We start from the raw sequence: 27589 nt of genomic DNA on the forward strand, positions 1-27589 counted from the left end.
AGGCAAAATACTTAGAAACAGTAAAAACAAAAACGGCTATTATTGAACCTTTAGTGGAATATTCAACTTTTTAAATCATTTTTGGAAGATTTTCATCGGCTAATATAATATAATATTTGATAAAGCTTTGAGATTACGAACTTGCTACACCGATAGAGGGCGTGCTGAAAACTTCTACCTCGTTCAACAATGTGTTTTGTGACATATATGTTTTTGGTAGTAAAGCTGGTTATAGCTTTAGAACAGTACACCAAACAATTCAAATTGTTAAAATTATAACAAAAAATTATTAACGATGGAAAAAATATTTTATATTGTGATAAATGAGAGATAATATTACTTCAAAAGTACATGTTGTGAGAAACTGTGTTGCATAGCAACAAGGGAAACGCTTCCAATACAACCCATGTGACTGAGCTGCTCATTTGCATCTCATTTTGTACTTGTGGACAGAACACCCGGACACGAAACCTGTAAAGGACATTGTACACAACAAGGCCATGGTGTCAACTTACGGAGAAAGGCCGACGTCCGACTGAATTACTTGAGCGAAAAATTAACACCTGCGTGAACCGATTGTCATCATGGCACTTCACGTAACAACAGAAGTAGGAAGGCCCGGTAGAAGAGGTAGGATAGCTTTGAGTCCATGGCTTCATTTCATTCTGAAGGCACACATACTGTACTCATGGATGTTTTTTACATCCATGCTGTACTGCAGAAGGACATAAACACGCAACACAAAACAACCAGGTTGGCTTCAAACGAAACGGATACGATTTCGCAGTGTGAATTTATTCGTGAAATGTAAATGCTACATGCTGTCACCCAAAATGAACTTCAGGTGACTTAATAATGTGACGATCGTCGAGGAAAAAATACACCTGTGAACTTAAAGTAGAAAGTCATAGTTATAGTTAGCTGTACTGTAGATATAGCTTGCCACTGCAAGGTATCTTGCTAATTCTTACTGGGCTGTTGTCGATAAGATCGTATGTAGTTCTAATCGCCCCAACACAAATATACCAATCCACACATCTATTATTTGTGTTCAACAACAATATTACGTAAGTGAATACAGATAGGGGCATCAGTTTGACATGTCGTGCTGATTTTTGAATCCAATAATAGATTGTAACTTAATACTAAGTTCAGTTTCTCTTGCTCTCTTTTAACTTCGCTTTATATTCAAAGATTCAACAGGTGGTAAGTTTGTGCAACTTTTTGGCAGATCGAAATGTTCTAAACGTGGTTCAACAATCTGTACCCACAATGCAGCGTGTAATTCATGCATTATCTGAGGATAAATTTGTAACAACCATTTATCAGTAGTTGTATAGAAAAGTGGTTCTGTGGTCAACTTTTTGTCATTACCATTCATTTCATTGTGCACACATTGTTTCTGCATTCTAGCCTAGAATGTTTATGTTTGGATTCAAAATTTCCCAGAAATAACAATATGCACAAAGAAAAGTCAAATAATGTCGTACTTGGTAGATAACAGATTTATCATTATGTGTACTATATATAACATGAAATATTTAAGTCAAATTTTTAAAATGAGTGTATTTATGAATACTGTTAATATGGGATAAATACCAGTAAACATGGATTCCAATTAAAAAAGTATCTTTTTTTTTGTATTTCATTATAATTTTTTAAATGAAAAAGAATTTAATTTCAATTTATTTTATGTTTATTCATAATTTACTCCGTAGCACTTAATTGTCTGTATAGAATCACTTTAACTTCTGATTTATGTTTTCAACCCAAAACATCATATTTTTCACCAATTCTAGCCTAGAGACTTAATTCATAATTGATAGATAAGAGCAATTAAGTTACACATGGAGAATATAGTGGGTTCCATCTCTTTGTATTGTCACAACATTGTTAAGGTGCCTTTTGTGATATACTAATCTTTCTAGGATAATGTTGTATTGTAATATGGCTTTCTGTGACCCATTATTCTACAGTCTAGCCATAAACCCTTGAGAAACATTTTCTGTAGGGTCCTGGTCTAGCCTATGTATGTTCTATGACTTTCACCAAGGTCATAATGGCAAACATACTCACAAACTGGTAAAACCAATCCTATAATGGAAGACACCAGTGCAATATTGTCATGGTGAAATACTAAAATTAATGAGGCAAAGCTAATAAATGTAGGTATTTGTTGTTTCCCAGAAACAATATCAACATTGTCCGTTTGTTCTACATTGTGATCCTAAGTTGTAGTTCTGCATTCGTTGTATAAATACTTTAATACAAGTTCCACAGTTTTACGGTTACCACTTGTAATTGGATTTGCTCATGCACCCCTGAACACTACAGAAAACAGTCATGATAACAAATATTTCTGTAAATTTGTAACATTTTGTTCAGAGTGAAGGACAATTCCTGCTCACAATTTCAACTTTCATCTGAATTTGAAAACTGCAGAACGTGAGAGGCGGCATTTTGGAGAGCTGCGGAGTGCAGAAGACAGCAGCAGTAGAGGAAGACTTTACATTCCACACGGACAAGGTGACCAACCAGACTGGAAACCACACGGCAAACATTTAAAACCACGATACACTGAGTAAGTTTTTATATTGGAGCAGAAATACATGTGAGATAAGTAATAAAGCTTGTACAATACCCATCACTTTTGAAATAGGATTTTGTAAATTAGCGTTACAGTAACTGGCATAAGCTTATTTCACAATCAGTACATACTGCTTATTGTGAGTTTTATATTCCTGATACAATCAGTACAACATGTTTTTAACCCTTTGAGTGCCAAAGTCAATTTTTGTCACCTTTACAAAATATATCCCAGTCAAATTTTTTTCAGATTTTTGCCAAAATTTTGAAAAATAACTGTAGTTAGTTAAATGTGATGTCCATTTGCTCCAAAATTATCAAAACAAATACACAAAAAAATCATAAAAGTTAGTAAAATGTTGCACTAAACTTTTAGTGGGAAAAATTACAGCACTCAAAGAGTTAATATAGCTTCTTTGGTGTGTGGTATGATAAAACCATAGCTGGATGAGAGCTAAGGCTGGAATCGACTCCTTAAAATCTTGCACGCTTTTTGTATATTGAACTAGGATGTCAACAAGACAGAGGTCAGAATAACAGTCTTAAAAAGGGTGATTATGTTACAAAAATATATCAACAAACTCTATCTCTAAGTTAAATCAGGTCAAACATTGTTTTTCTCCTCCAAGTGGATCTTTGATATTACCGTAGTTCAGGAACGGTACTCAAATTTAACCCATCAAGTGTTTTTCATGTTGGTATAAATTTTGGTGTTTTTGTGAGACTATATGACCTCTTTATTGAACTGGAACTGTATAAGTAACAGGAAATATTCCAATTAGTCAGAGATACGGACCACATGGATAGAAACAAAAAACCTTTCAAACCAAGCGTTCAAGCATTTTTAGTCCCCATGGACATAGTCCGCGGGGACAAGTGGTTTTGGTCATGTCCGATGAATATTGTAATCTGAATGGAAGGTCAGAGCTGGTTGTCATGTATCAATATTTTTTCATTTCTGAATTACAAAACTGACAAAATTATTCAAACTCATTAACCCATTGAGCATCAAAGTCAATTTTGATCGCCTTTGTAAAATATAACCAAGCCATTTTTTTTTTCATATTTTTGCCAAAATTTTGATGAAAAACCTTAGCCAATGAAGTGTGATGTCCATTTGGTCCTATATTATCAAAAAATTTCATAAAAATTCATAAAAATTGGTAAAATGTTTCAGTAAAATTTTGGTGGGAAAAATCACAGCACTTAAAGAGTTACTATAAGGCCAAAAAAAGAAAAAGAAATGTTTCTGGTCAGCGCGCGTGTCACTTGAACAACAGCGCGTCACCCTTTTTTTTTCTGTTTGTGGCCGGCGGCCGTAGCTGACACCAAACCAAAATGGCTGAAGAGAAAGAGAAAATTCTTTGGGGGCATGATCAGTGGCTGCATGAACAGTATATATGTGACTATATTGATAAAACTATAAAACTGACCCTCCTCCCTCCCTTGAGAGAAAAAAAAATAAAAAATAAAAAAAAATACAATGCGCATCGCCGCACCATTTTTTAAAGAAGGACCTGACCAGAAACATTTCTTTTTTTTTTTTTGGCCTAATTGTATATTGTGATTACAAGAGGGTCAGTAGTTTCCCTTAAAGTTCTTGAAAAATGTGGAACACACTCAGATATTTTAAGACCTGTGAAAACTGCAAAAATCAAATGTTATGCACAATTCAAAAACTATTGATTTTGCGCAGAAATTTTCAAACATTTTCACATAATCAGTCCTCCTAAACAGGCTTTTGTAATCCAAATGTACCCGTGGAAAGCTGGTGTAAACTTTTGAAAAATCTTGTGAGGTTTCAGTTTCATGGGTTTTTATTTTTTAGTTATGTAGATTGGCAGTTCTGCGTCCTTTTCAAAAGGTAATGACAAAATTGGTAAAGGGACGGTAGCTGTGTAATTCTTTTGGACGTCAACAACAAGTTCTTATTCTATTCTGCAAAGTATGTTGAAACACTCACTATTCAGATTGTCAACACAGCTTCGGAGAAAAGAACAAGAAACTGTAGTTAACATACAAAACAAAAAGTGAAAAAAAATCATCAAAGGTTACTGCTACTGGCCTTTTAAAAGCCAATGCATCTGGTAAAGGTCAACCAAGGTCACAGATATTAAAGACATTCCTGCAGAGATTAGCATGGGAAAATATTTTCCGCCTCTTCCTCGCAGATTTGGTCCAGACTGGAAATCGAGGCTAAGGTACATCCCACCACCAAGAGATCCGGATGAGAAAGCCATCATACAATTCCCAGGAATCAGATATTATCCATGTAAGTATAGTGAATTCTTCAAAGATATGGGCCTAGGGGAGAAATCTGTGTTTTCTGTATATAGGGATAAGCTCAGTTGTGGATACTCTTTGATTTTTGCTTTCTGGGACACTAAGAAAGCAGCAAAATTGCTTTAAACTTGTGTGTTATTTTTCTAAATGACTTTGAAAAAAAGTTGATAGGTTTTAAACTGGGGTATGGCAAGTTAAAAGAAATATGGTTGGCACATGTGTGACATCAAGGAAAGGATATGATCATGGTTTCCTTGAATGGTACATTTTAATTCCAGTATTCATATAGAGCATGTCAATATATTTGAAATGCATTATCATATTAATAAAAGCATGCTGTGACATCAAGTGAATTTCAATAACATCTGAAACATTACATAGTGCAATACAATTACTAATTAAATCTCCACATCACAAATTCATAGTCATACAACATATTACACGTCACATATATCCATCCATGAATAGATAGATATAGATGGATACATACATACATATGTATCCAAATAGATAGATATATACAAATATAATAGAAATATCTATGTGTGTCTATATGCACATATACAAACATAGATATGTACATATATTTACATAGATTACAAGGACATTTTTATTAAGACCTAGGGATGGACAATTAAACCTGTGGAGAAAGTGGTCAACAAGGCTTTTCACATTCAAAAATTTGACAAATACTTGTGGACTGTGCATGGCACACATATTTTGTCCAAAATTTCACTCAATTTACCTTTGGGCCTTCATGTAAAAATTGAAAAAAAAGAAGCATGGCTCAAAAATTTTCGATGTTTGCTCAGTAGATTTATATATTTTTTTGACAATCCCCTTCCCCCCCCTAGATATCATGGTCAACCCCCTTAATTCAGATTATCTATTTCAAGACTAAGTGATTTTGTATGATTACACGGTACTATAACAATGCATTGCTTCACAGAACATCAAAAAATATCTGTTTGGACACTTCATTTTATTGAGACCACTTGATAATGTCATGTTTTGATAATCTCACCCATTATCATTTCCACTATGCATATTCTCGTCACATTCTCAGATAAAGACTCCTCTATGTGGTGTGGTAAGTGAAGTATTATTCACAGCAGTGCATGTGTCACTGATAGATATATCTAATCAATCACATCACAGTATATGATCACTTAACCCACCCTGTCATCCCCACCATCATAATAAACTCACCCACCATCAGCACTATTTTCTGGAAACAAAAATATATGGTAAGAAGATTGTTAGCCAGAAAAAAGTAAAACTTCATGTTTTTTGTTGATTTTGAAATACTGGCATGTGTATTTATTTTATACATTTCTTGACATTGACAGAGGCAGTCAAGTGACAAATTTTGAAAAATGTATCAATTTAAGATGACTAACATTGCAATATTTTTCAATTTTGAGTTCCATTTCAGTGGAAAATAGATAAACATATATAAACAGAGAATTCAGTATGAAACCTGGAATCAGAGTTTAAGTAAAATGTAGGACAAAATTGAATAAAACAAATACAAAAAGGAATGGGACAAGGTCAAGGTTCGCACAGCATGGTTTCCCTAGCAACCATCAGTCATAGAATGCACACCAAGTACCATGGCCATCTTCCAAAGACAACCTCCTCCCCAGCCCTGTAGTGAATATAGAACAATTAATTTCCTCATAGTCATATCCTTATGGTTCCTTTCTCTCACATGTCAATAACAAAACAAAACTGTTTTTACCAACAATTAACATTTAATTTCAAAGAACATCATTAAAAAAGGATGATTGGCAGATTTCATCATCTGAGGCAGTGCTTATCTCCCCACAGTGCATAGATAACTTAATGGAAATCTGCAGTCTGTTATTATGATTAATACATGTACTACCATACTGACATATTTTTGAATAATAAAATTAGAAATTAGAAACTTTTATGTGTACTTATCTCTTATTGACTACATATTTTCCCAATGATTTAAGATTTTTATGCAATTTTTTAAAAACGGGAAAAGGCTAAATACTGGATTCTAGTTGAAGGCGTAACCTTCTCACTACCATGGTTTCTGCCAAAACCAACTGTTGTTGATGGTGATTGTGAACTGGTTCGACAGGGAATTGGAATTGAACAGGTTTATGACAGATGCAACTTTACATTTTTATTCATGATGGTTTTTAAGATGTTGAAACAAAATCACGCCATTTGTTATTCGTCTCCACACAAGAGACAAGAAATCAAAAACATTTTCCAACTTCTCAATATTTATCGTTGACTTGAACTCAGGTTTTGGGTACCTGAAACCATAGACCCTTACAAAACATTTCACCTTGCCTAAATGTAGACATGTTTTGTTTGTATAGACAACACAATGAGGACCAACCAGGAATGGAGTTTCTATCCAGAGGGTTTCCATACTGGAAGAAGATGCCGGTTTGAAGTTGCAAATGTGGGCAAGGATATCCACATGGCATCCAGCGAATCTAGCAATGAAATCTCACATCGTACTCTTTACGGAAGGAACCGGAAAAGTAAGTACATCTTTAGCAGTGATATGGACAGCCACTAGATTTTATCAAATTGGTAAAATTGTTGCAAAACAGCAGAGCTTCCTTACAATTATGGCAAATTCCTGCATTTATTTCTATTTCCATGTCTTGTTTCAGTCAACTCAGTGTGGGAAGCCCGCGGTGGAATCCCATGGGCCTCTCCTGGAGATAAAAGTTACCAAGTTGTAGAATATTCACCAAATTTTCATCATTACGGATCAACAAGGCCTGTGATCAGTTTTGGGTGAGTGCTTGCAGTCTTCAATTAATTGTACCAAAGATTGATAATATTCAACTTTTATATGAAGAACACTGGACCGATAAAATTGGCAGGATACATACTGATCAAAAATAAGATGCCAAATACCAAAGATTCACCATGTCTGGCAAATACTGTCGCATAGGACACAACTTTCCATCCCATGTTCTGCTGCATATGACAAAAGTTTACTTTTGAGCTATCGTTGAGGGCGCCATACTTGAAAAGCTAGTTGATCATAATTCCAATATCAGTAACTGGATGATTTGTATTTGCGATGTTGATGTCAGGTGACCCATTAAAAGTGTACACTGCTAACACACAGTTGAGTACTGCAACAGACTTACATAGATGATTACTGAAATGTTGACTATGGTATTTCTCTTCTTGGACACACAGGGGAACAATTCCGAGTAAACCAGACACTTTTGTACCTCTCCAGGAGCTACCTCCCCTTGGGTAAGTTTTACCCATATCACGTAGTAGATGATGTAGAAATATGCCTTACATTTTGTGATTTGATTGCATGGCATTGTAAACAGTATGTTGGAATACAGGACGGTTTTTCTTGTTCACATGCATCTCATTTCAAACAATTCCAGATACATTTTCATTTTAGCAAATAAATGATAGACCTTGTACATCATTTTGATTAGCCCCATCAAAGGACCTCATGATATTTCTATATATTCTGCCTTTACTTTTTTCTGGATATCAATAAACATATTGGTGGGATAGGTGCTTCTTGTCAATAAACGATATTTCTTGTATATTTTCCAGTGATAGCTATTTTGTGAAAGAACGCAGACGTCAACATCATGAAGACGTTGATTTAGTCCAAGATCTTGAAGAACACCGTCCAGCATCACCCCTTCTGCCGCCCCCACTGCCCGATGACAGGCGTCCAATACCAACTTCTTACTACTAAACTTCATTGTTTTTAACACAGCAAAAACACATGAATACATGCAAATTTAATTCCAACAAATCATACACATATTTTAAGAAAAAAACTGATTATACAATATCAAAAAAAATCATTGTATGAAAATTTAAGGGAAAAAATGTGAATTTTCTTTCATTTCTCAGATGAATTTTTCTATCTTTTGAAATACTTGTTTTTTCTGAAAGTTGTAAATTTTCCATGCTGGATTTATAGGGTGTGTACATTTTTGTTTTAAAGGAATCTGTTGTACAGGGATGCTGACGTCATGTTTGTAAATAATTCTTTGGGTATTACACTTGTTTGTATATATGTGAATACTTGTATGAAATAAATATTTCCGGATTGTATAACTCTCATTTTGTGATCATTTCAAGTGTGAACAGTTCAAAACAATTATGAGGAAAAGTGCATTTTACCCTGTAACAACTGAGAGACGTCAGTGCGCCCTCAAACATACAACAAGAGTGAACTCTTTATATCAATTTAGGAATTTCATGAATCTTTTTTAGGTCATTCCAAAAACCAGTAGTTGGTAATGCCAATCTTTTTTACATCATTGAAAACTTTACAGAGTCACTGACTTGTCAATTTAACTTCAAAAACAGTGCTGAAAATGATTAACACACTCAATTCAGATTGTGGCCAACAAAATGAACTTTAACTTTCAAGATTTCTGAACTTTTTTGGTCCAAGTCAGAAATGCTTTACCCCATTCATTCCCCCCCCCCCCCCCCCCCATTCCAAAATAAACATATCATCCCAGTAATTCATAGTAAACCATTGATAACAATGGGTTTGGGCCAAACCATGGCGGTGAAAGGGTTTGATTTCCTAAAGTCATTCAGCCCCATTGCAATACACCAATACACATGATATTTAAAACTTTTTTTAAAATCACAATTGTGGGGAATCAACAATACCGCTAGAGAATGACTTTGCTGGCAGCATCTATAAAACTTCATATGAGTGTTTGTTCACTTTGTTATGCCCAATATAAAAAATACTCATCCTGTGTTATTGAGGACAGTCTTGAGAGATCATTGAGGTCATTCCTGCACATAGTAAACCTGACAGATGAACCAAAAAGCCATCCATAATTACATAGTTTGTAGATATATCAGGGATGAGAATATCTCCAGATCAGTATCAGCAGTTCAGCAGTCTGCTTTGCTAAGTCCTGCAGAAATTCTTCATCATGCAAGTATATTCTGCTTTCAATGGTTCTTTAACTCTTCCACCACCATGGTTTGGTCCACGGTCCCCCTAGAGGGACCGTGTTTGGTCCAAACCCATTGTTATCAATGCTGATTTTGGACCCATTTACAGGAAATAGGGGTGAGCAGGTATTGACCAGTGGAATGGTAAATTCACTTGACCTCTGACCATTTAACTTAGCTCTCTGCGGCATATTGAGAGTTCAATCCTGTTTCCGTATGAAAGACACTCATCCTGTTGGCAATGGAATGGGCAAAACACATGGCAATGATGGGTTCAATGAGTAATGACAAAGTCATTGGACCATTTTCCGCAGCCAGTAGTGTTTGCACGTTATCACTTGTCAGCAATGAAAGTGGTGTCATAAAAAAGTCTAGGTTACCTTAACCTTGAAACCTTGAAATGGAAATTTAGTTTTAGTCACAGTTTTTTACATGACACTGCAAGTGCATCTGAAGACGACAGAGAACATAACATCCCAATCATTCAGCTAAAATGCAGGGACAAAAAATGAAAGAAAGTCAAGCAAAACTTACATTTTCTGTCTAGAATGTCTTTTTATTCGACACAAAATTAGGAATCCCATGTGACGTGATCATCTATGTTATAATTCTAATCATAAATACACTGAAAATATTCTATGAAGAAACTCATTGTTGCCACTCTATGAATTTTAAAACTTTTGAGGAAAATGCTTGCGAGTACGTCATATAAAACTCGCATTTCCCTCCTACTCTACCTTTTCAAAATGGAATGACCCTATTGCTCTGACCCTGGGATAAGCCTTCATTCTGTATGACAGTTGGTAAGTGTACATCCCATTCTGGAAATGGGGAAGTCTGAACATCTGAAGATTAGTGTCAAAGTCTCTATTCCAAAGACCTCGTTGCCAATATACAGTACTTTAATTTGAGATGGCCTCTCGTTGAAAATTAATAGAAATTGAAATAGCCAGGGCATAGCTTTTCGGCTTGTCAGACGTGATTTGAATAATATACGAACCAAAATATAGAATCTGACTATTACAATTCATTTTAAAGTTGCAATAACTCACCGAAACATCACACTGCTACCATACAAGTTACCTTTTGAAACATGACTTGAAGATTTTGATTGCTAGCAATACACATTGTCCAGCGAGACTTTTGCAGGTCAAAAAATTATGGAAAGGTAAAAACTAGTCCTGGAGAAGAGACAACGACCCTGTTGGCCATGGTGACTTTTTTGTGTCAATCAGGTTACAATGGTGTTCAAGGGGAAGAAAGAGTGATGACATCAACACGCTTTGGTTGTTTCTGATTGGTCGCCTTACTTGGTGACGTTATCAACTTTGTCTCTATTCTCCTTGGAGATTTCTCCAGCTGGGTCTCTTGTTTATCAGTGGTCTTCACGCCATCTTGGTTACAAGCAGGCTGGAGGAGTGTAGTTGTGATCCGCCTTGCTTTCTGTTCAGCCGCAGATTTCTGTTCAGAATTCTGCTGTGTTGCCTGTTTCTGATCCGTTGTCGGTTTCTGATCCGTTGTCAGTTTCTGATCTGATTTCAAGGGCGAGTCATCTCTGATGGTCATCAGTGTAACTCTCCGAGGAGACTTTGATGAGGATTCAGTTTTCCCTTTCTGACCCAACGGTGATGTTGTGGCATTGACCTCTCTTTGGGGTGACTCCTTGATGGATGTTCCTGAATTTCCAAAGACACATATTTACAACAATGATGTACAGCTAGTCAGATTGAAAAACAACAACAGAGAACAAATAACACAATGTGATAAACTTCTGAAAAACAACAACAAAACATAGTGAAGAATTACTGAAAGTAGCGAATGTATAAATAGAAATATGCTGTCAAATTCATCATCCAAAAGTGAAGGAAGATAGATTTTTAACCAAGACTGTAGGATACTGGGATAATGATTCCACTGAGAGAAGTTCAAGGTTACCAGAGGAGTAATCTTTTCCATTTATTTATTATGGAAGCAACTCTAAAATGGATGGATGATCACAATCCGTGTTCTGTTAGGGCCAGTACTCCGGGAAAGTTTACGCGAGTTCCAGAGTCACATTACATGGGTCTCCCTCAGAATACCATAGCAATGATAGTGGAGGACAACAGAAATGGTACCAGTGCTCTCAAACCATTCATTCATCCTCCACAACCTTAGGGAAGAGGTCATTTTCAAATTGGTGGTACCTCAGGAAGTATCCGCAGTATACCTTTGCCTTGCTTTCCATGAGGATTACTGCAGTTCAATTTTGAAGGGAAACTCATTTCCATGGACTGGAGGTGAAGCATTCACACCTCAACTAATCCCTGTTACTTCTAATGATCATGGTAATTCAGCAGGCGCGGCGGTAATCTGCCTGAACTGCTCTAATATACAGTATTTACGGTAACATTTTATTTCTGTTCATATCTTGATCATAATTGCTGTTTGTGCCGACAAATCTTGAAAAAACATATTTTTGAAGAAATTTAAGGCTTTTGTTTGTCAGCTTTTACCCTGAAGAAGGCAACTTGTGAGTTGCCAAAACGTAGGTATATTTTAAATAAAGATCATAATTAAAGGAGACAGAGAGTACTGGTTGGACTGCCTCCTTTATACACTTACCTAACCAGTCATCGACTGATCATAGACTTACAAACATATGAAGAGGAAATCAACTTACATATTTGACAGGTTTTGGTTGTGCCAATAAAACAAAAACGCATAAATATGTTCATCTTTTGACGTGAGCTAGCACTGCGTTAGAGCTGCCAATTCATCACATTCACCAATGCAAATTGAAAACCACAGAGGCGGAAAGAAAATCATGCCAAATTTGCCATAAAGGCAAAATTGATTTTTATCTTGACAAACAGGTAAAGTAAGAATAAAATACTGATTCTTTTTAGTCATTCGTCGACTCTCGCTTCTCTCTCGATCTACTTAAACTGCGTGTACTTCCGCATTTATTGTAGCTAGTGCTTTCTAAGACATTCATAAACACCCTTGTCTCACAAGAGTTTTGACGTCAGCATGCATGTGTAGTGGCAGTCTATGATAATGATTGACTGTAAATAGCTAGCAGACGCGAGGTTCACTGCCTGTGATAGCAGAAAAATAGAATCATCATTGAGGCACTAGTTGCTGGTCTCTACCAATTTCTGCCCATTTCAGCAAAAATTGCTCATTTAAGGTAGCTAATACCTTTTAGACACTTTCAGATTTTATTTTTTTCTCAATTGAACACGTCCCAAACTCCAATAAAGTATACATTTTCTGAAAGCCCTGATATAGAGCTATCCGACCGTGCACAGTACACGGTCATTATTTGCATAGGAGTCACGTGACAAGCGTTTTGCTGAACCTTCCAAAACCGGTTTTTTCCCGCCTTATGCGAACACGCTGCAAGATTTCCGGTTGGAATTTCTTCATTGACAAGCCTTGACAATATCCTTCAAAACCGTGTCTGCGATTTTTTTCCAGAGGCTCCATTCAAATTATATGGCGTGATAATTAAAATTCCTTGAAAAGCACCTTCATCTAACGCCTTTAAGAGCGCATTAAAAAAAACAAAGGCATATAAAGAAAATCCCAGTCCCAGTCCCTGACAGTTTACTAAACAGCACGTGGTATTCCATAGTGTCATTATGCATGCAACCTCATGTAAAGGCGTTATCTGTTTTTTCCACCTGTCCGTTCAGGGTTAGAGTTATGCCATGGATACCTTCCAAGGTACCAGCTCTTTGAAAATGACCTCTTCCCTTGGCAGAAAACCTGATAAAGGATTAGTCTACATGTGTACCAAGTACCCAGCAGTGTATGTGATAGTAGATGCAGTGGGATGGAGGGTACAGTGTATGTGATAGTAGATGCAGTGGGATGGAGGGTACAGTGTGTGTAATAACAGAAAGGAAGTCTCACCATTGACTGGTTGGCTTTGGTTGACTGTCGCCGTGGAAGTCAGGGTGGTAACAGCGATGCGTCTTGGCTGTGAACTGCAACAAACGAATGACAAGAAAAGCAGTTGAGTTGAGAAACATGTAAACTCTTTACTTAGTGTGTGTGTGAAAGAGAGAGTGATTAATATAATAAATAATGTTAAACTACACTACCCAATCACTGATGAAATCAAGATAAGTGCTATGTTCTGGTTCTACTATCTTGAGTCTACATCTTGATGTTTATTAAATCCAACTGACAAATATATTTCAAAGTTTTTCAACCTGAGAATACACCTACCTCTCTTTTGTTGCACCTTTGTTAGGACTAGTTTTGTCAACTGCAAGTGTTGTAAGATTAATTCTCCTGGGAGCTTTCTGATTGGTCGTCGGGCTTTGTCCTTTGGTCTGATTGGCTGTTGTTTCAATACCAACACCTGCTTTGGTATTTTGATTGGCTGATTCAGTCGCCATGGCTTCCACTCTGCTCGTTTTGTTTTTCTGCTCAGCTGGAGAGACTCTAGCTTCCTTGTGATTGGATGGTTTAGTCTTCTCTGCATTCTCATTGGCTGTTGTCTGTTTGATTTGGTGACTGGATGGGGTGCCCAGCTCACCCTCTTCAAAAGTCACCACTGAGCAGTATCCATCAGTGGAGGAAACAACCAGCATACGTCCATCTGGTGACCTGATCATGCAAGCCAGGGGAATACAGTTATAGTAAATCATATTCATATTTGTTTGTAAAGACATGACTACAGTGATATAATACACACTTACTGGTGCAATTGCATATAGTATATGTGAGGAAAGTTACCAGTGAGAGTAATAAAATTAAAAAAAAGATTGCTACATTAAACCAGATTGCTCTTCTTGTTTCAGCACAATGAATGTTTTACACCGAGAACTTCTGGGTTTGGTCTGCAAAATGGGTTTATCAAGTTCAATTATGAGCACTAGAGTTTATCTCAAATGCCAAGATCAAGCTAGACCTAAAGAGTTTGCTATGTGAAAGTTATGTGTAAAGAGATGGTAGATCATCTGCATACAATGGAACATCTCACAGTAAGTGAGGCTACCCACAATCCTCCATGATCTGTACACACGGAGATCACTCACTGAACTGAAGCAAATTTCTTCTGTACACAGAACAACTCGGTCCATATTTCAAAATTCTGGCAACATAGTTCTGATCATCATAATTTTCTGATTTCTCACTGTGAATAATGAGAAGATCAACCTTTTTTCCGCGGAGGAGATAGCAATTTTGTAATTTTGTCGACATAAATTTTTGACAGCCATACACAATATTTTCAAGGAACTAAGGGAATTAGTTGCATCTGTGTTGGCGAAAGAAAGGGTATTGATTTTTTAAACTGTTCGTAACAAAGGAAATTTGCATGTCTGACAGGTGGTATGATGAGACCATCTTAGTTGCTGATAACTTTATCTTGACAAGTGTGCAATTTTTAGCACCTCCAAACATCAACTTCTCATTCAATTTTCTCTTGAATTTTAAACATAATCAATAATTTTGGAACATAGTCTTAACAAATAATCCTGAACTTGAATTGTAAGTTAAAATTGTTCAGAAACTGATAAAATTGAAAAAGCCTTTAGCAAAAAATGTCTGAGTGAACAAATCAAGGGGAATTGTGGGTAGCCTCACTTACTGTGCATCTGTCTGGGTCAAGCACCTGCATAAACTTTACGTGACAAATATGACAAATAGAATTTTAGACATCTAAGCAGTATACTTACCATGATATGTCACTGAGTTGATGGTAGTGAATGTTGGAGATGTATGCAAATGGGAAACTCTGCTGAGTGTCGTAGAGCAAGACAGAGTCCTCGGTTGCCACGGCAAACACTATACGATACGGCAGACTGTGAAGGCAATTCACACATCTTTGTCAGATTTACAGTATAGAGAGCATGATCTGAGGTACATAAATATACAGTATTGACTGATGAATATGACAAATTGCATGTATTGGTGTAGGGCTGACAAAAGGATATTTCACAGAATCCAAAGTTGGCTTGGAGTTACAACTCTTCAAAGTTACAGGGAGCACAGCTCATTATCAGCAGATAGGCATACTTAAGGTAGTATGCGCCTGGAAAGTTACAGACTCAAACTTTTCTCACGGAATCTTTCAACCATTTTCTTTCAAAATCATGAATAAAAATTGGGGGTTACTGGAGAAATAAATTGCTCAAAATTTACTGATATTTGAAATTCAAAATGGCCGCTATCCCTGTGTTAACTCTATGCAGAAAATTAAAATTTCCAATTTTAGAAAAACTGAGACAATGAAAATATTCTTACCATGAGGTTCACTATGAACACCCACAAATAGTATATCAGAAAAGAATCGTAAAAGTTTGAGAATCCGAATATCTGTCCCTGAGGCGCATTCTGCCTTAAACAACACTAATTAACACATACTGCTAATCGATGGTACATTGTATATGGGAAACCACTCTTGGAACAAGTCATCGTTGATGACACAGTCCCCACTTGTTAATGGGTACTTTGATTACATGTCCTCAGAGAGGATAGAGTCCTCTTCATTAATTAGGTCTGTGATAAAAATACTTTGATACAGATAGCGCTCAATGGCCAAGAATGACCTACATACAAGAAAGACCTACATATGTATGACATAGGTTAATGTCCTTGTACCAACTTTGAATAAAATCGGTTGAGATATGCCTGAGTATTATGGCTCTGTACATGAAAAAATCGTAACAAAATGGCCGCACGGCAGCCATATTGGATCGTATCACATAACAAATTGACATGCATATGTATGACAGTAGTCAATCTCCTTGTACCAACTTTGAATAAATTCGCTTGATACATGTCTGAGTATTATGGCTCTGTACATGAAAACATCGTAATAAAATGGCTGCCTAGCGGCCATATTGGATCGTATCACAAAACAAATAGACGTACATATGTATGACATAGGTCGATGTCCTTGTACCAACTTGGAATAAAATCGGTTGAGATATGCCTGAGTTTTGGCTCTATACATGAAAAAATAGTTATAAAATGGCCGCCTGGCGGCCATATTGGATCGTATCACAAAACAAATCGACATGCATATCTATGACATTGGTCAATGTCCTTGTACCAACTTTGAATAAAATTGGTTGAAACATGTCTGAGTTATGGCTCTGTACATGAAAAAATTGTAATAAAATGGCCGCCTGGCGGCCATATTGGATCGTATCACAAAACAATTGACATGCATATCTATGACATTGGTCAATGTCCTTGTACCAACTTTGAATAAAATCGGTTTGAAACATGTCTGAGTTATGGCTCTGTACATGAAAAAATCGTAATAAAATGGCCGCCAGGCGGCCATATTGGATCGTATCACAAAACAAATAGACTTGCATATCTATGACATTGGTCAATGTCCTTGTACCAACTTTGAATAAAATTGGTTGAAACATGTCTGAGTTATGGCTCTGTACATGAAAAAATTGTAATAAAATGGCCGCCTGGCGGCCATATTGGATCGTATCACAAAACAAATCGACATGCATATCTATGACACTGGTCAATGTCCTTGTACCAGCTTTGAATAAATCGGTTGAAACATGTCTGAGTTACGGCTCTGTACATGAAAATATCGTAATAAAATGGCCGCCTGGCGGCCATATTGGATCGTATCACAAAACAAATCGACGTGCATCTGTATGACATATGAAGTAATCCTTGTACAAAGTTTGAATGAAATCGCTCCTTGCATCTCTGAGATATCTGCGTGAACGGACGGACGCACGGACGGACGGACACACGCACGGACATGACCAAACCTATAAGTCCCCCGGACGGTCCGTGGGGACTAAAAACACATTCATCAACTATGGTAATCACAAATCACTTTACAATACTATCATTGGGAATATGAGTATCATTTGACATGTGACAAGACAGCAGTGTGTCAAGGAAGGCCTGATGTGTTATAACACTAACAAGAAATGAAATGTACTGTCTGTCCGTTTCCCTTATCTTTGTAATAGATGGGCAATTTTAATACAGTATAATGGCATTTACCAACCCTTATCCTGCCAAGTTCATTTGTCACCATCAGGTCAACTTGGTTAAAACTTGTGGAGCATAACATATTATCTAATATTTTAGCATTTTAACAAGAAATTGAAACTTTGAATGCCTTAAAATATAGATATCACAAATATGATTTTTAAATACAAAAGCTGCTATAATATACCAAGCCAAGTGGGTGAAAATACATATGATTTTGGCTCAATGCCACCTTTTGCTAACTTGACAGATGGGAAAGTGATACTGTCTGGCGGGAAAAGAGTTAAACCACATTGTCAAATTCCATGATGTATCTCATAAAACCCACGTCATGACATCACTATTATTTTTGCTGAAGTAACAAAAATTTTTAGCGAAATGTGACAATTATTAAAAGTTTACGTTCTTTACCTGAAAAGAGAGTCAAACTTTTCTCTTTCTTCCGGTTTATTCTCTTGTTCCGGTTTATTCTCTTGATCTTTACTTTCTTCAGGAGATTCTGAGGGTTTTGTCGACTCTGCAGACGATATAATAGAAAAGAGAAACCTCACTCATTTTTGGGTTAGTAACTACATTATCAGTATAGATGGTACTGTCAAATACTAACCGTGAACAAGTAGTTGGCCTTCATCAAAAATTGGTGATGGTTTTATTTTTAAAAACATTTGGTATAACGTTACATTTTCCATGGTCATGTCATAGTTTTAATTTGTAATTCTTGGAAACTTGCATCTCAATTAATTATTGTCTATCAAATTTTTCATCTTTTTAGCATGATTGTTCTGTAAAACCATACAGTATGATACAAAAATTAACAATGTCATTTTGACTAAGTACCTAAAGTACCAATGGAAAATTCTTTGGAAGATACTGAAGCTTGCATTCATCTGAGATTTCAGGATAGAAAATCTGTGCATTTTGTTGTGATCCTTGCAATTGGATAAAACTTTCACCAACCATACACTACCTTCTCTTTCTGTATTCTCTTTGTTGTTCTTTGGCGTTTTTCTCAGATCAAAGAAAACTGGACAACATCTGACAGCAACAGTGGCCTTGTCTGGCGTTGGTAGGTGTACAACTGGCCTGTAAATATGGTTTTGAAAAAGTGAAGTATGACAAATGTTGACAAGCATATTTTTGTAGTTAAACTGTAAAAGTAAATTAGTGTATTCTATCAGCATATACAATTTATATTCTATTAATTTTACTGATCTGAAAAATTACATTTTGAGGAAGTTCATGGTCAGAATGATGATATTGGGACGGTTTTATCTTTCAAATTTACTATGTTTGCAATTCATGTAAGTGTTGTGTTACAAAAACACTTGGCCTGAAAATTTTTTCGCTATTTTTATATTGCAGTACTTGTCCTTTTTTTTGTACGAATATCTTGTAGATGATTGTGCAATGCAACTATGTGAATCTATTTTCTTGAATATGAGTTTTTACATAATATTACCTTTAAAGAGACTAAAACAAATGCACACAAAATGAAAGTGTCCTTACTTCGCAAGATTTGCTCTTGTAAAAACATAGGTTGTGTTTTGCATTTGTTCTTCAACTTCAATACAACCTGATGGTACAATGAGAAGCTCTCCGTCCGGTGTGAATGTCAGACGACGGAAAAACGACCTCATGGAATCGTCATGGAACATTCTACATTGTTTGGTCTGACTCTGTTAAAAAAAAAAAAAATTCTTTAATTTATTCTTTCCATTATCAAGGAAAGACAATTATTGTTCACAACAAAGTAACTGATACTTCCTACAGTTTTTTTACATTCCTCTTTCCCTTGTTGATTCAAAGCATTTCCAAAGATCAAGCAGAATGTGTTTGCTAATGTGATTAAAGCAAGTGATCAAGTGTTTCAATGGTTACTTTCTCATGAAGAAACCCAGAAATCAGTTATTTTCATTAATGTCTAAGCTTTCATAACCGTACAGATTCAGGGAGAGATCCCTATAATGAAAGAACTAAATGTCTTTGAACCATGGCCCTCATGAAATCATGGCCTTTACTACTCACCTCTCCATCACTTGTAGTTGAAGATATTGATAATTTAGAAATATTGTGAAGGACACGCTTGCTTTGACTGCTGTATATACGACAGGTCCTACAAATACAGATCAGAACAATTTTCACTCAAAAGAAGTGTACAGCATAAATCTGTTTTGTCCAAGACTGAACAACAACCAAAATGCTTTGAACAATCAACATAAAACTTTCAAATTAAGAACGTGATCTTGAAATGGGATCAGAACATTTCACAAGATAGCATTGGCTGTTGAAGAAATTTTCATGATTGGCTATTTATACATTTAACCCTTTCCCTGCCAGATAGTAATAACTGTATCACTTCCCCATCAGCCAAGTCAGTAAAAAGCGGTATTGAGCCAAAACATGACGTATTTTCATCCACTTGGCTTGGTATGTTAGAGCATCTTTTGTCCAAAAAAAAATCAACTTTACAGTATTATGTTTTCAACAGCCTTCAAATGTACAGTACCAGTATTATGTTAGAATACATCATATGGAATACATTGTTTCATTAATTTTAACCATCTTGACCTGGCGGTGAAATATGGACTTGGCAGGAAGAAGGATGACCCTTTCCCTGCCAGATAGTACTACCTCCCCATCAGCCAACTCAGTGAAAAGCCGTATTGAACCAAAACCATACATATTTCCACCCATTTGGCTTGGTCTATTCCAACAGCTTTTGTCTATAAAAATCATATTTACAGTATCTGTGATTTCAGGGGCCTTCAAATGTTCAATTTGTTGTTGAAATGCACCGAATGGGACTTTTATTGTGCTTCACTATGAGCTTGGCAGGAAAAGGGTTAAAGTGAGTGACACATGAAATCCATCAGCCTACTGTAAGGTCTGTGCATTTTGAAGAAAAAGAAAGAAATACAGCATAACACTAGCTAATGTACAATTAAATTTGCAATTACCGGTACTTCAAAAGTGGTGACTACGTCAAGAGCTCAATTCCATGGGACTTTATTCCACAAAGCAGGCTTTGTGAAAACGTCACGTCAACAGACTGAAAACAATTTTCAAATCAATGGAACTTTTAGTAAACTGGACATCTCTGAAAAGTCTACAAAATGGTGAGCAGACTTGAGATCTGGTCATTGGACATTGTACTTACTTGTCACAGCTTAGTGTGGCATAATACTGCCCTAGTGGATCCCAGCTGACACCCTGGATAAAACTTTTGTGTTCTTTCAGAATTGCCAAATTCTGACCTAAAATGAGAATGTACGAGTCTGTTAGAATCAAATACCATACACAGAATATATCTCACTGGCATTTATTCATGCACAGTTTTGAAATAAGAAATATCCACTCTACTGAAATGAACAGAGGTCAGAATAATTATTTGCAGTATTAATATCATTTTTTATAAACAAAAAAGCACCATAAAATTTGTTTCCTAATACCCAAGTACTGTGAGCACCAAGTGGAAGAAAAATATGATGGTAATGTTGCTATATCATACTTTGAAACCACTTTGAGGATATCTGTAACCAATTTCATGTAAAGTCATTCAAAAATCACAAAGTCAAAGCAACAAGGAGGTTATTTCAACACATGTTATCATGTCAAGTCAGTCAAAAATTACCAAGTTTATCTATCTATAGCAAGGAAGGCCTGTCAAAGTCATTATCTGTATGTGTTCAGAAATCTTCTATTGGTCAGATTTGTCAAATACGCTCTGCAAGACATGTATTTATGGAAGGTCAGTCAAGTTGTGTTACATGGTGCATGTTATGTTTCACTGCTTTGAACTAAGTTGACCTGATGAAGACAGCCAAACCTTACTATCGTTGATGCCACATTCCAATACAACGCAATAGTGACAAAACTTACCTTTGGTTATATCCCAAATAATAGCGCTATTATCAACGGATCCAGATATGATAAATTTGCTATCCACTGACCATGATATATCATACACATCTTCCAAGTGACCCCTGCAAGCAACAAACACTTTGCACATGTCATTGGGCACGCATTGGAGTAAAGAAAGATATTGAGTCTGTCACTATATACATGTATGCAGAACTACTGCAGCAGCCAAAGGATATCAACACACACAGTACTTCAGAAGAGTTCCCCTATCATTTTCCAAGTGTCCAACGCAATGGTATATTGATGAACAATTTGTCATTAGCATTGGTTCTGACATCTGGATATAAACACGGATGCAATAACAACACTGTCATGACATGCCTACATGAACATCCTGGAATATTGTAATGTTCAAGACTCACAACACATTTCAAACTTTTGTTCCAAACATTGATACTTGAACCTTTTCATCACCATACTGTTTTCAATCAGGAGGCTAAACTTATGAAATCTGGGGTTAAAATGTTTTTAGAATAGAAGGGTACAAGTGAAAGAACAAGAGGGTACAGCCTTGCGCGGAGCGAAGCGGAGCAAGGCGTGCGCGCAAGCGCACGCGGGGGGAGGCCAGGAGGGGGGTGTCCCCCCCCCCCTGAAGCTGAAGCTTTTCTAATTATTCATCTTCAATTGGTGGCCTGTGGTGGCACTTTTGAGGCAATTTACTGTCAAGTTTATTATAACTGAAGTATCAAAAGTAACATGAAATTGAATCTTGTGAAATAAATTATGAAAGACAAACAGAAGTATTACAGAGTTTATATGTTTATTGATATACCAGGTTATTATTATTTGCATACAAATTCTGTTGAATTACAACCTGCTTAATAAAGATCATAATCTGAACCATAATCAGAATCACTGGAGTACTCATCTCAGCCCAAGGCTTGTATGGCAGTACCAGCTGACAATACCTCAATATTGTGTGATTCTCAGGCTGATGAAACAGTAGCTTCAGAAACTACATCTGCAAAAACTATTCCTTCAGATGTAGCTTTAGAAACTACACCTGCAGAAACTATTTCTTAAGAAACAACATCTGCAGAAAGTAATTCAATAATTGTAATACGTTCCCATTCAATAACAGCTAATCGTATTAGAATTAAACAAAATCTTGTCCCCACTGCAAAACTGATGTGACCATATTAACGTCACGACAAAAAATTCCGATCTGCGTCTGGTTGATACTGCTGTAATTTTATTTTGTCTGTTTCAAGACCTCTCCACAGAGTTACCGGCTATGAATTTCCAGTGTGAAAATTTACAAATGTAATGGGGTAAATACGAGACCAGTCCCAGAGGCAATTTGAGTAGACGCTACGTCATACAAACAACTACATACGAAAGTTTACATCTGCTAATGAAATTGCGTAGCATCGTTGTCCGTCGGCCTCTCAATCGACAAGATTGACAATATGTTGATTTATTTACGTAGTAAATCCTTGCGCGTGAAAGTTAACGATCAAATCTTTTCTCCTGATGACTATCTATTCTGATATCCCTCACAGTAGTCAGAGTTTTGTCGAAACCCACGCCGGCCAAGTGGGTAGGCTCACTACATGCATAATATATCCATATTCAAAACATGTTTACCGCCGTATGCGTACGTGCAAGATACCGCGAAAGTATATAGTCAAGCCTAGCTAAATTTTTTGATTGTGCCCTAAACATTAAAAAATGTTGGTCTGGGTAAATGATTTTGAAGGATCGGAATACCGATATTTGCTTTTGAGGAAAGATTTCGGATGTCGGAAAATATTTATCAAACTTCAATACTCGGGCCTTCGAAACAACCACAGTACACAGCATGTACTACCGTAAGAATACATTTCATAGAACGGCGGCTTGGTGCAAACAAATTCAGTACTAGTCAAAACTCACTAAAAATTGTGTCAATCCCCACAAAGTTTTTTTTTGCGCTGAGTAAACGATTCTTACTCATTGTAAAGAGTGTTCACGATCTGCAAACGGGAAAACAAATAAAAAATTCCAGTCGCTAAATACACGTAATGCTATGGCACTTTGCTCAGACGCGGCGTGAAATCTACATTGCATGCTATACCATTGATGGATTGAACCCCCGATCACTGAAATTCCTCAGGAAAATAAAATGACTTAAAAATATTGACATTACTTTTATCTCCAAAGCTAGTTTAAGTCTTTTTTGGACCCATACATCCAACGTGGCTGTCGTTATTTTCGTAGCCATATCGATCGTGTACGTCCGAAAACCAATCACAACACGCAAAGCATTTTGACAGTACCGATTGAAACCAATCAGAAATCGGCTACCAACGAGCCTTAGGGGCTGCGCCTCTGTAGCACAGCGCAGCCAACGGTAGAATTGGGACAGGAAAGAATTCATAACGTGTGTAAAGATCATTATTGCAGGCCTTGAATAGGGAAAACAGGCGGCGGCAAGACCTGTGTCAGACGGCGATTTGCCGCCGGTGACCGGCTATAAATGACAGCCCTGAGTATAGGGGTGAAAATTCCGCTTATCATACAAAAATTGGCAAAAATGAACACGCTGATAAGGAGCAAATTTATGTATTGCTTTCTGAATTCTAACATTGGTTTATTGTTTTATTCTTACCTGAGCATTTTGTAAGCGGTCCATGATTCCTTGTTGTCTTCTTCCCCTTCTCTGAATGCAGGGTTTATGATAGATTGCTGCTGGTCATTCAACTTCCATAAATAAATGACTCCCTCTAGAGACAGAACAGAAGGCAAAGGATGATTTCAATAGTTTGACTTAAGGTGGTACCTGCTTTGAAATTTAGAAACTTTTGCTTGAACTTATAATGTAAGCACCTGAAGCAAAGTTCAGACAACAATCTCTTTCTCTTCTCTTCTCTTTTCCTCCCTCCCTAGGTCACTAACTCTAAAATGGTGTTTTCAGTGTCAATGTACTAATACTAATTTATTTTAATTTATTTCTTACCATCTCCACCTGATGCTAGTATTTCACCATTGGGTGAAAAACGCACAACATTGACAGCCTTGGTGTGTCTTGTCAGGTTTGCTACAAACTCAACATTTCCTTTGCCGTCGTTTTCAATTTGAACTTTCCACAACTGTATGCAAAAAACAAAAAAAAATAAAAATATTAAACGAGTGACAAGGATTGAAACAGGTACCATTCTATGGACAAATAAATTGATAACTTATGTTTAAACAGTAAATGCAATAGTCTGCAAAACTGTTCGTAGAACTGAACAAACAGACATAAAACTGCAGAGTCTTTCAATGCCTTTCTTCTGACAATGTGATATTGAACAACATAGGTGTTTCTCTCCAGAAAATTCCAATTCCATGCCCAACTATGAAGGCATAGATGATTTAATTTCTTTTACAGAGTCTACAATATGACATTAAACTGGTCCAATAATCATTTCCATTCAAGGTAATATATTACCAGGTCCATGGGACAATTGTGATTTACAAATTTAAGTAGGACCATCCTGAACCACTGATAATTAGTGGTGGTACCAGGTGTCCGGAATGGGTAAGCGTACCCTGCTCGCATGCTACACCCTTCAGGATTGGTCCCATAATTGTCTAAATATTATATGAAAAGATACAGGATATGAATCACTGTAATAAGTCAAAGCCAAGAATGCTGTCGTTAATCATTTGAGTGACTGAGGTGTCACATTTGGCCACAATGTCGTCATATTGACCGTTGAACTTTTTGAAAGTCCTAACGAGTCTTTTTGTTGTGTATCCTTGTCTCAGTAATTTTGATGCCATTGAGCTGTGTCTCAGTTGAAAATCAGTGTAGGAATCACAAGCCCTACAATACCTGAGAAGTTGATAAGGATAGCAATCACATGATGATTAGATGAATGAAGTTACATTTCTCTGCAAACTTGTATAAATGCAAATTGAAATTGTAATATGTTTTTCCACATTATAGCTCACCTTCCCATAAGCTGTGATATTTCTTACTTTACAATCACATCGAGTACTACTCACCCTGATGTCGGTATCAGCTCCAGCTGTGGCTAATCTGTATGTACCATCTTTAGTATTCTGGAAGTCAATGCTGTACACAGGATCTCTACCATGCCAAGATATCTCTGGTGTTACTGTCTTCATACTTGGTGTATTACTGACAGACACAAGACATAAGGTATTAAGTAATAACACAAAAAGTAGACATGATGATTGTTTACCAATATTCAATTATATATTTCTTAAGTAGACTTTACTTAGGGACAGAATTAAAACCGAGATTAAAACATTAAAAAGTACATGTCTCATAATCTGCTGCAGGAATCAAGTGTTGCTCACTGTTCTTATAAGTGTTATCATTATGCCAAGGGACAGTTGATTATAAAAGCATATGCACTAGGGATAGGGGGGTTAGACTCCGGTTTGTTTGCATCAAAATCGCAATGTTAGGAAATGTTCAACCCTTCAGAAAACTAAGATTGGGAGTTTTTTCTTAGATCTTACTCTAAGAACTTTAAAATGACCCTCCTCAAGAGGCAGTTCAGAAAAAGAATTGTAAAAATTTGAGAGTCCAAATATCTGTCCCTGAGGTGCATTCAACTTACTTTTGAAGTGAACCTATGGCCTACTCTACTCAGATACACATTGTCATGGAGGTTCAGAGGTTTTACCTATAGTACATACGCTATCAACTTGAAATCTTTTAGTGTGCACTCGACCGTCACCTAGCCTCCGTAGAACGAAGAAAAGCTTTTGCCACCCGCAAATAAACGGCAATCGAATAAATGTAAACGTAAGTCACTTATTTCACTCGGGATAATATCTATCACGGTCCACTTTGCACCAAAACCTAGAATCTTACCTTAATTTGTTTTCCCTCTACACTTCTGTGCTCAGAATGCAATCAAAACACCATGAAATTTCCCGCGAAATACTAATGCGCCTGCGCACAAGCATGTGAACTTTACCCCAGGATGCCACTGAGAAAAAAAATCCACACAAATTAAAGAGAGATAGAGGGTTAAAAATCTGACCTGGAAATTCGAAATGAAATTTATTTTAATCGCCATAGCAGCGTAAGAAACTCGGCTCGAAATAAAGTATAATGAAAATGGACGAAAAAGGTCAGGCGTACCGCCCTCTTTGGGTAAATATATCGATGCTATTGTTTTTATTGGCTTTTGTGGTATTTCTAAAAAATACCGTGTATAGACCGCAGAGATATTTAGACATCTGATAATTTCCAATGTGATGTAATATACAATATTGTCAAATTCATTTTGTTGTTCTTAATTATCGTTTTTCTCCTTCCTCTTAATTTTTATTATTTTTCATGACTATTTTTTAAAATTATTGTTACTTTTTTAAACCACAGACAATATAGAAGTGAAGTAAAGTTATTATTCATTATAAACTGTTGCAATAACTGTATGCTATTCTTATTTGACATCATTCTCTGAAATGCTGAAGAGATTGTCTTTTCTTGATGGACTGAGTGATTGAGTGTTTTAGAGAAATATCATAACAGTCTATACCATAATAAGCCGTTAGTTTGTGATTAATTGGTGTACTGTTCTTGTTTATCAAGCAGACTTCAAGCATTTTAGGTCTTGTATTGATTTTAAAGCAAAGGACATGGATTCCTGAGTTGGCTGTACATGATCCCTCCACAATGGGACTGTAATTGTTCAAAATTTTTGTGTATTTTAATAGCAGTACTTTATATTGCCTTAACTTCATAAAAATAAGTTTTCATAATTTTTGGAATTACTGAGATTCATAAACAAAGACAATGTCAATAACAATTTCAGTGTTGCCCAATTCAAAGATTTGAAGATACAAAGGAAGTTGAAATGAATTTTCTGCCCTACAAAAAAGTACAAATGTATTTGTTTCCGTTATT

The 27589-nt window shown here is 36.4% G+C and overlaps 4 protein-coding genes across 5 annotated transcripts in view; 2 read left to right on the forward strand and 2 right to left on the reverse strand.

Annotated features, from left to right (window-relative positions):
• The window catches only part of LOC139142665 (zinc finger-containing ubiquitin peptidase 1-like), a 470199-nt gene that overhangs the window by 434249 nt on the left and 8361 nt on the right, over positions 1 to 27589 (reverse strand). The gene's annotated exons all lie outside the window — the stretch shown is intronic.
• LOC139142671 (protein disulfide-isomerase 1-like) overlaps positions 1 to 27589 on the forward strand; it is a 272131-nt gene that overhangs the window by 63911 nt on the left and 180631 nt on the right. The window lies entirely within an intron of this gene.
• LOC139142655 (spermatogenesis-associated serine-rich protein 1-like) lies at positions 430 to 8970 on the forward strand. Of its 2 annotated transcripts, XM_070712703.1 has the most exons (8): positions 430 to 630; positions 2443 to 2581; positions 4758 to 4858; positions 5936 to 5959; positions 7230 to 7397; positions 7533 to 7659; positions 8074 to 8133; positions 8455 to 8970. In XM_070712703.1, exons 1-8 carry the CDS (start codon positions 585 to 587, stop codon positions 8600 to 8602), a joined length of 813 nt encoding a protein of 270 aa, XP_070568804.1. In that variant the 5' UTR covers positions 430 to 584; the 3' UTR covers positions 8603 to 8970. The 2 variants fall into 2 exon arrangements, with proteins under 2 accessions (XP_070568804.1, XP_070568805.1); XM_070712704.1 differs by lacking the exon at positions 5936 to 5959 and having other exon boundaries at positions 435 to 630.
• On the reverse strand, positions 10368 to 26799 carry LOC139142656 (chromatin assembly factor 1 subunit B-like). Its single transcript, XM_070712705.1, has 14 exons — positions 26549 to 26799; positions 25708 to 25843; positions 24674 to 24806; positions 24326 to 24440; positions 21694 to 21797; positions 20972 to 21068; positions 19840 to 19927; positions 19321 to 19490; positions 18782 to 18897; positions 18226 to 18331; positions 15513 to 15638; positions 14056 to 14439; positions 13738 to 13811; positions 10368 to 11513 (listed from the first exon to the last, which is right to left on the reverse strand). Exons 2-14 carry the CDS (start codon positions 25828 to 25830, stop codon positions 11086 to 11088), a joined length of 2064 nt encoding a protein of 687 aa, XP_070568806.1. The 5' UTR covers positions 25831 to 25843; positions 26549 to 26799; the 3' UTR covers positions 10368 to 11085.

Source organism: Ptychodera flava, chromosome 10, assembly GCF_041260155.1.
Source record: "Ptychodera flava strain L36383 chromosome 10, AS_Pfla_20210202, whole genome shotgun sequence".
Classification (NCBI taxonomy): domain Eukaryota; kingdom Metazoa; phylum Hemichordata; class Enteropneusta; family Ptychoderidae; genus Ptychodera; species Ptychodera flava.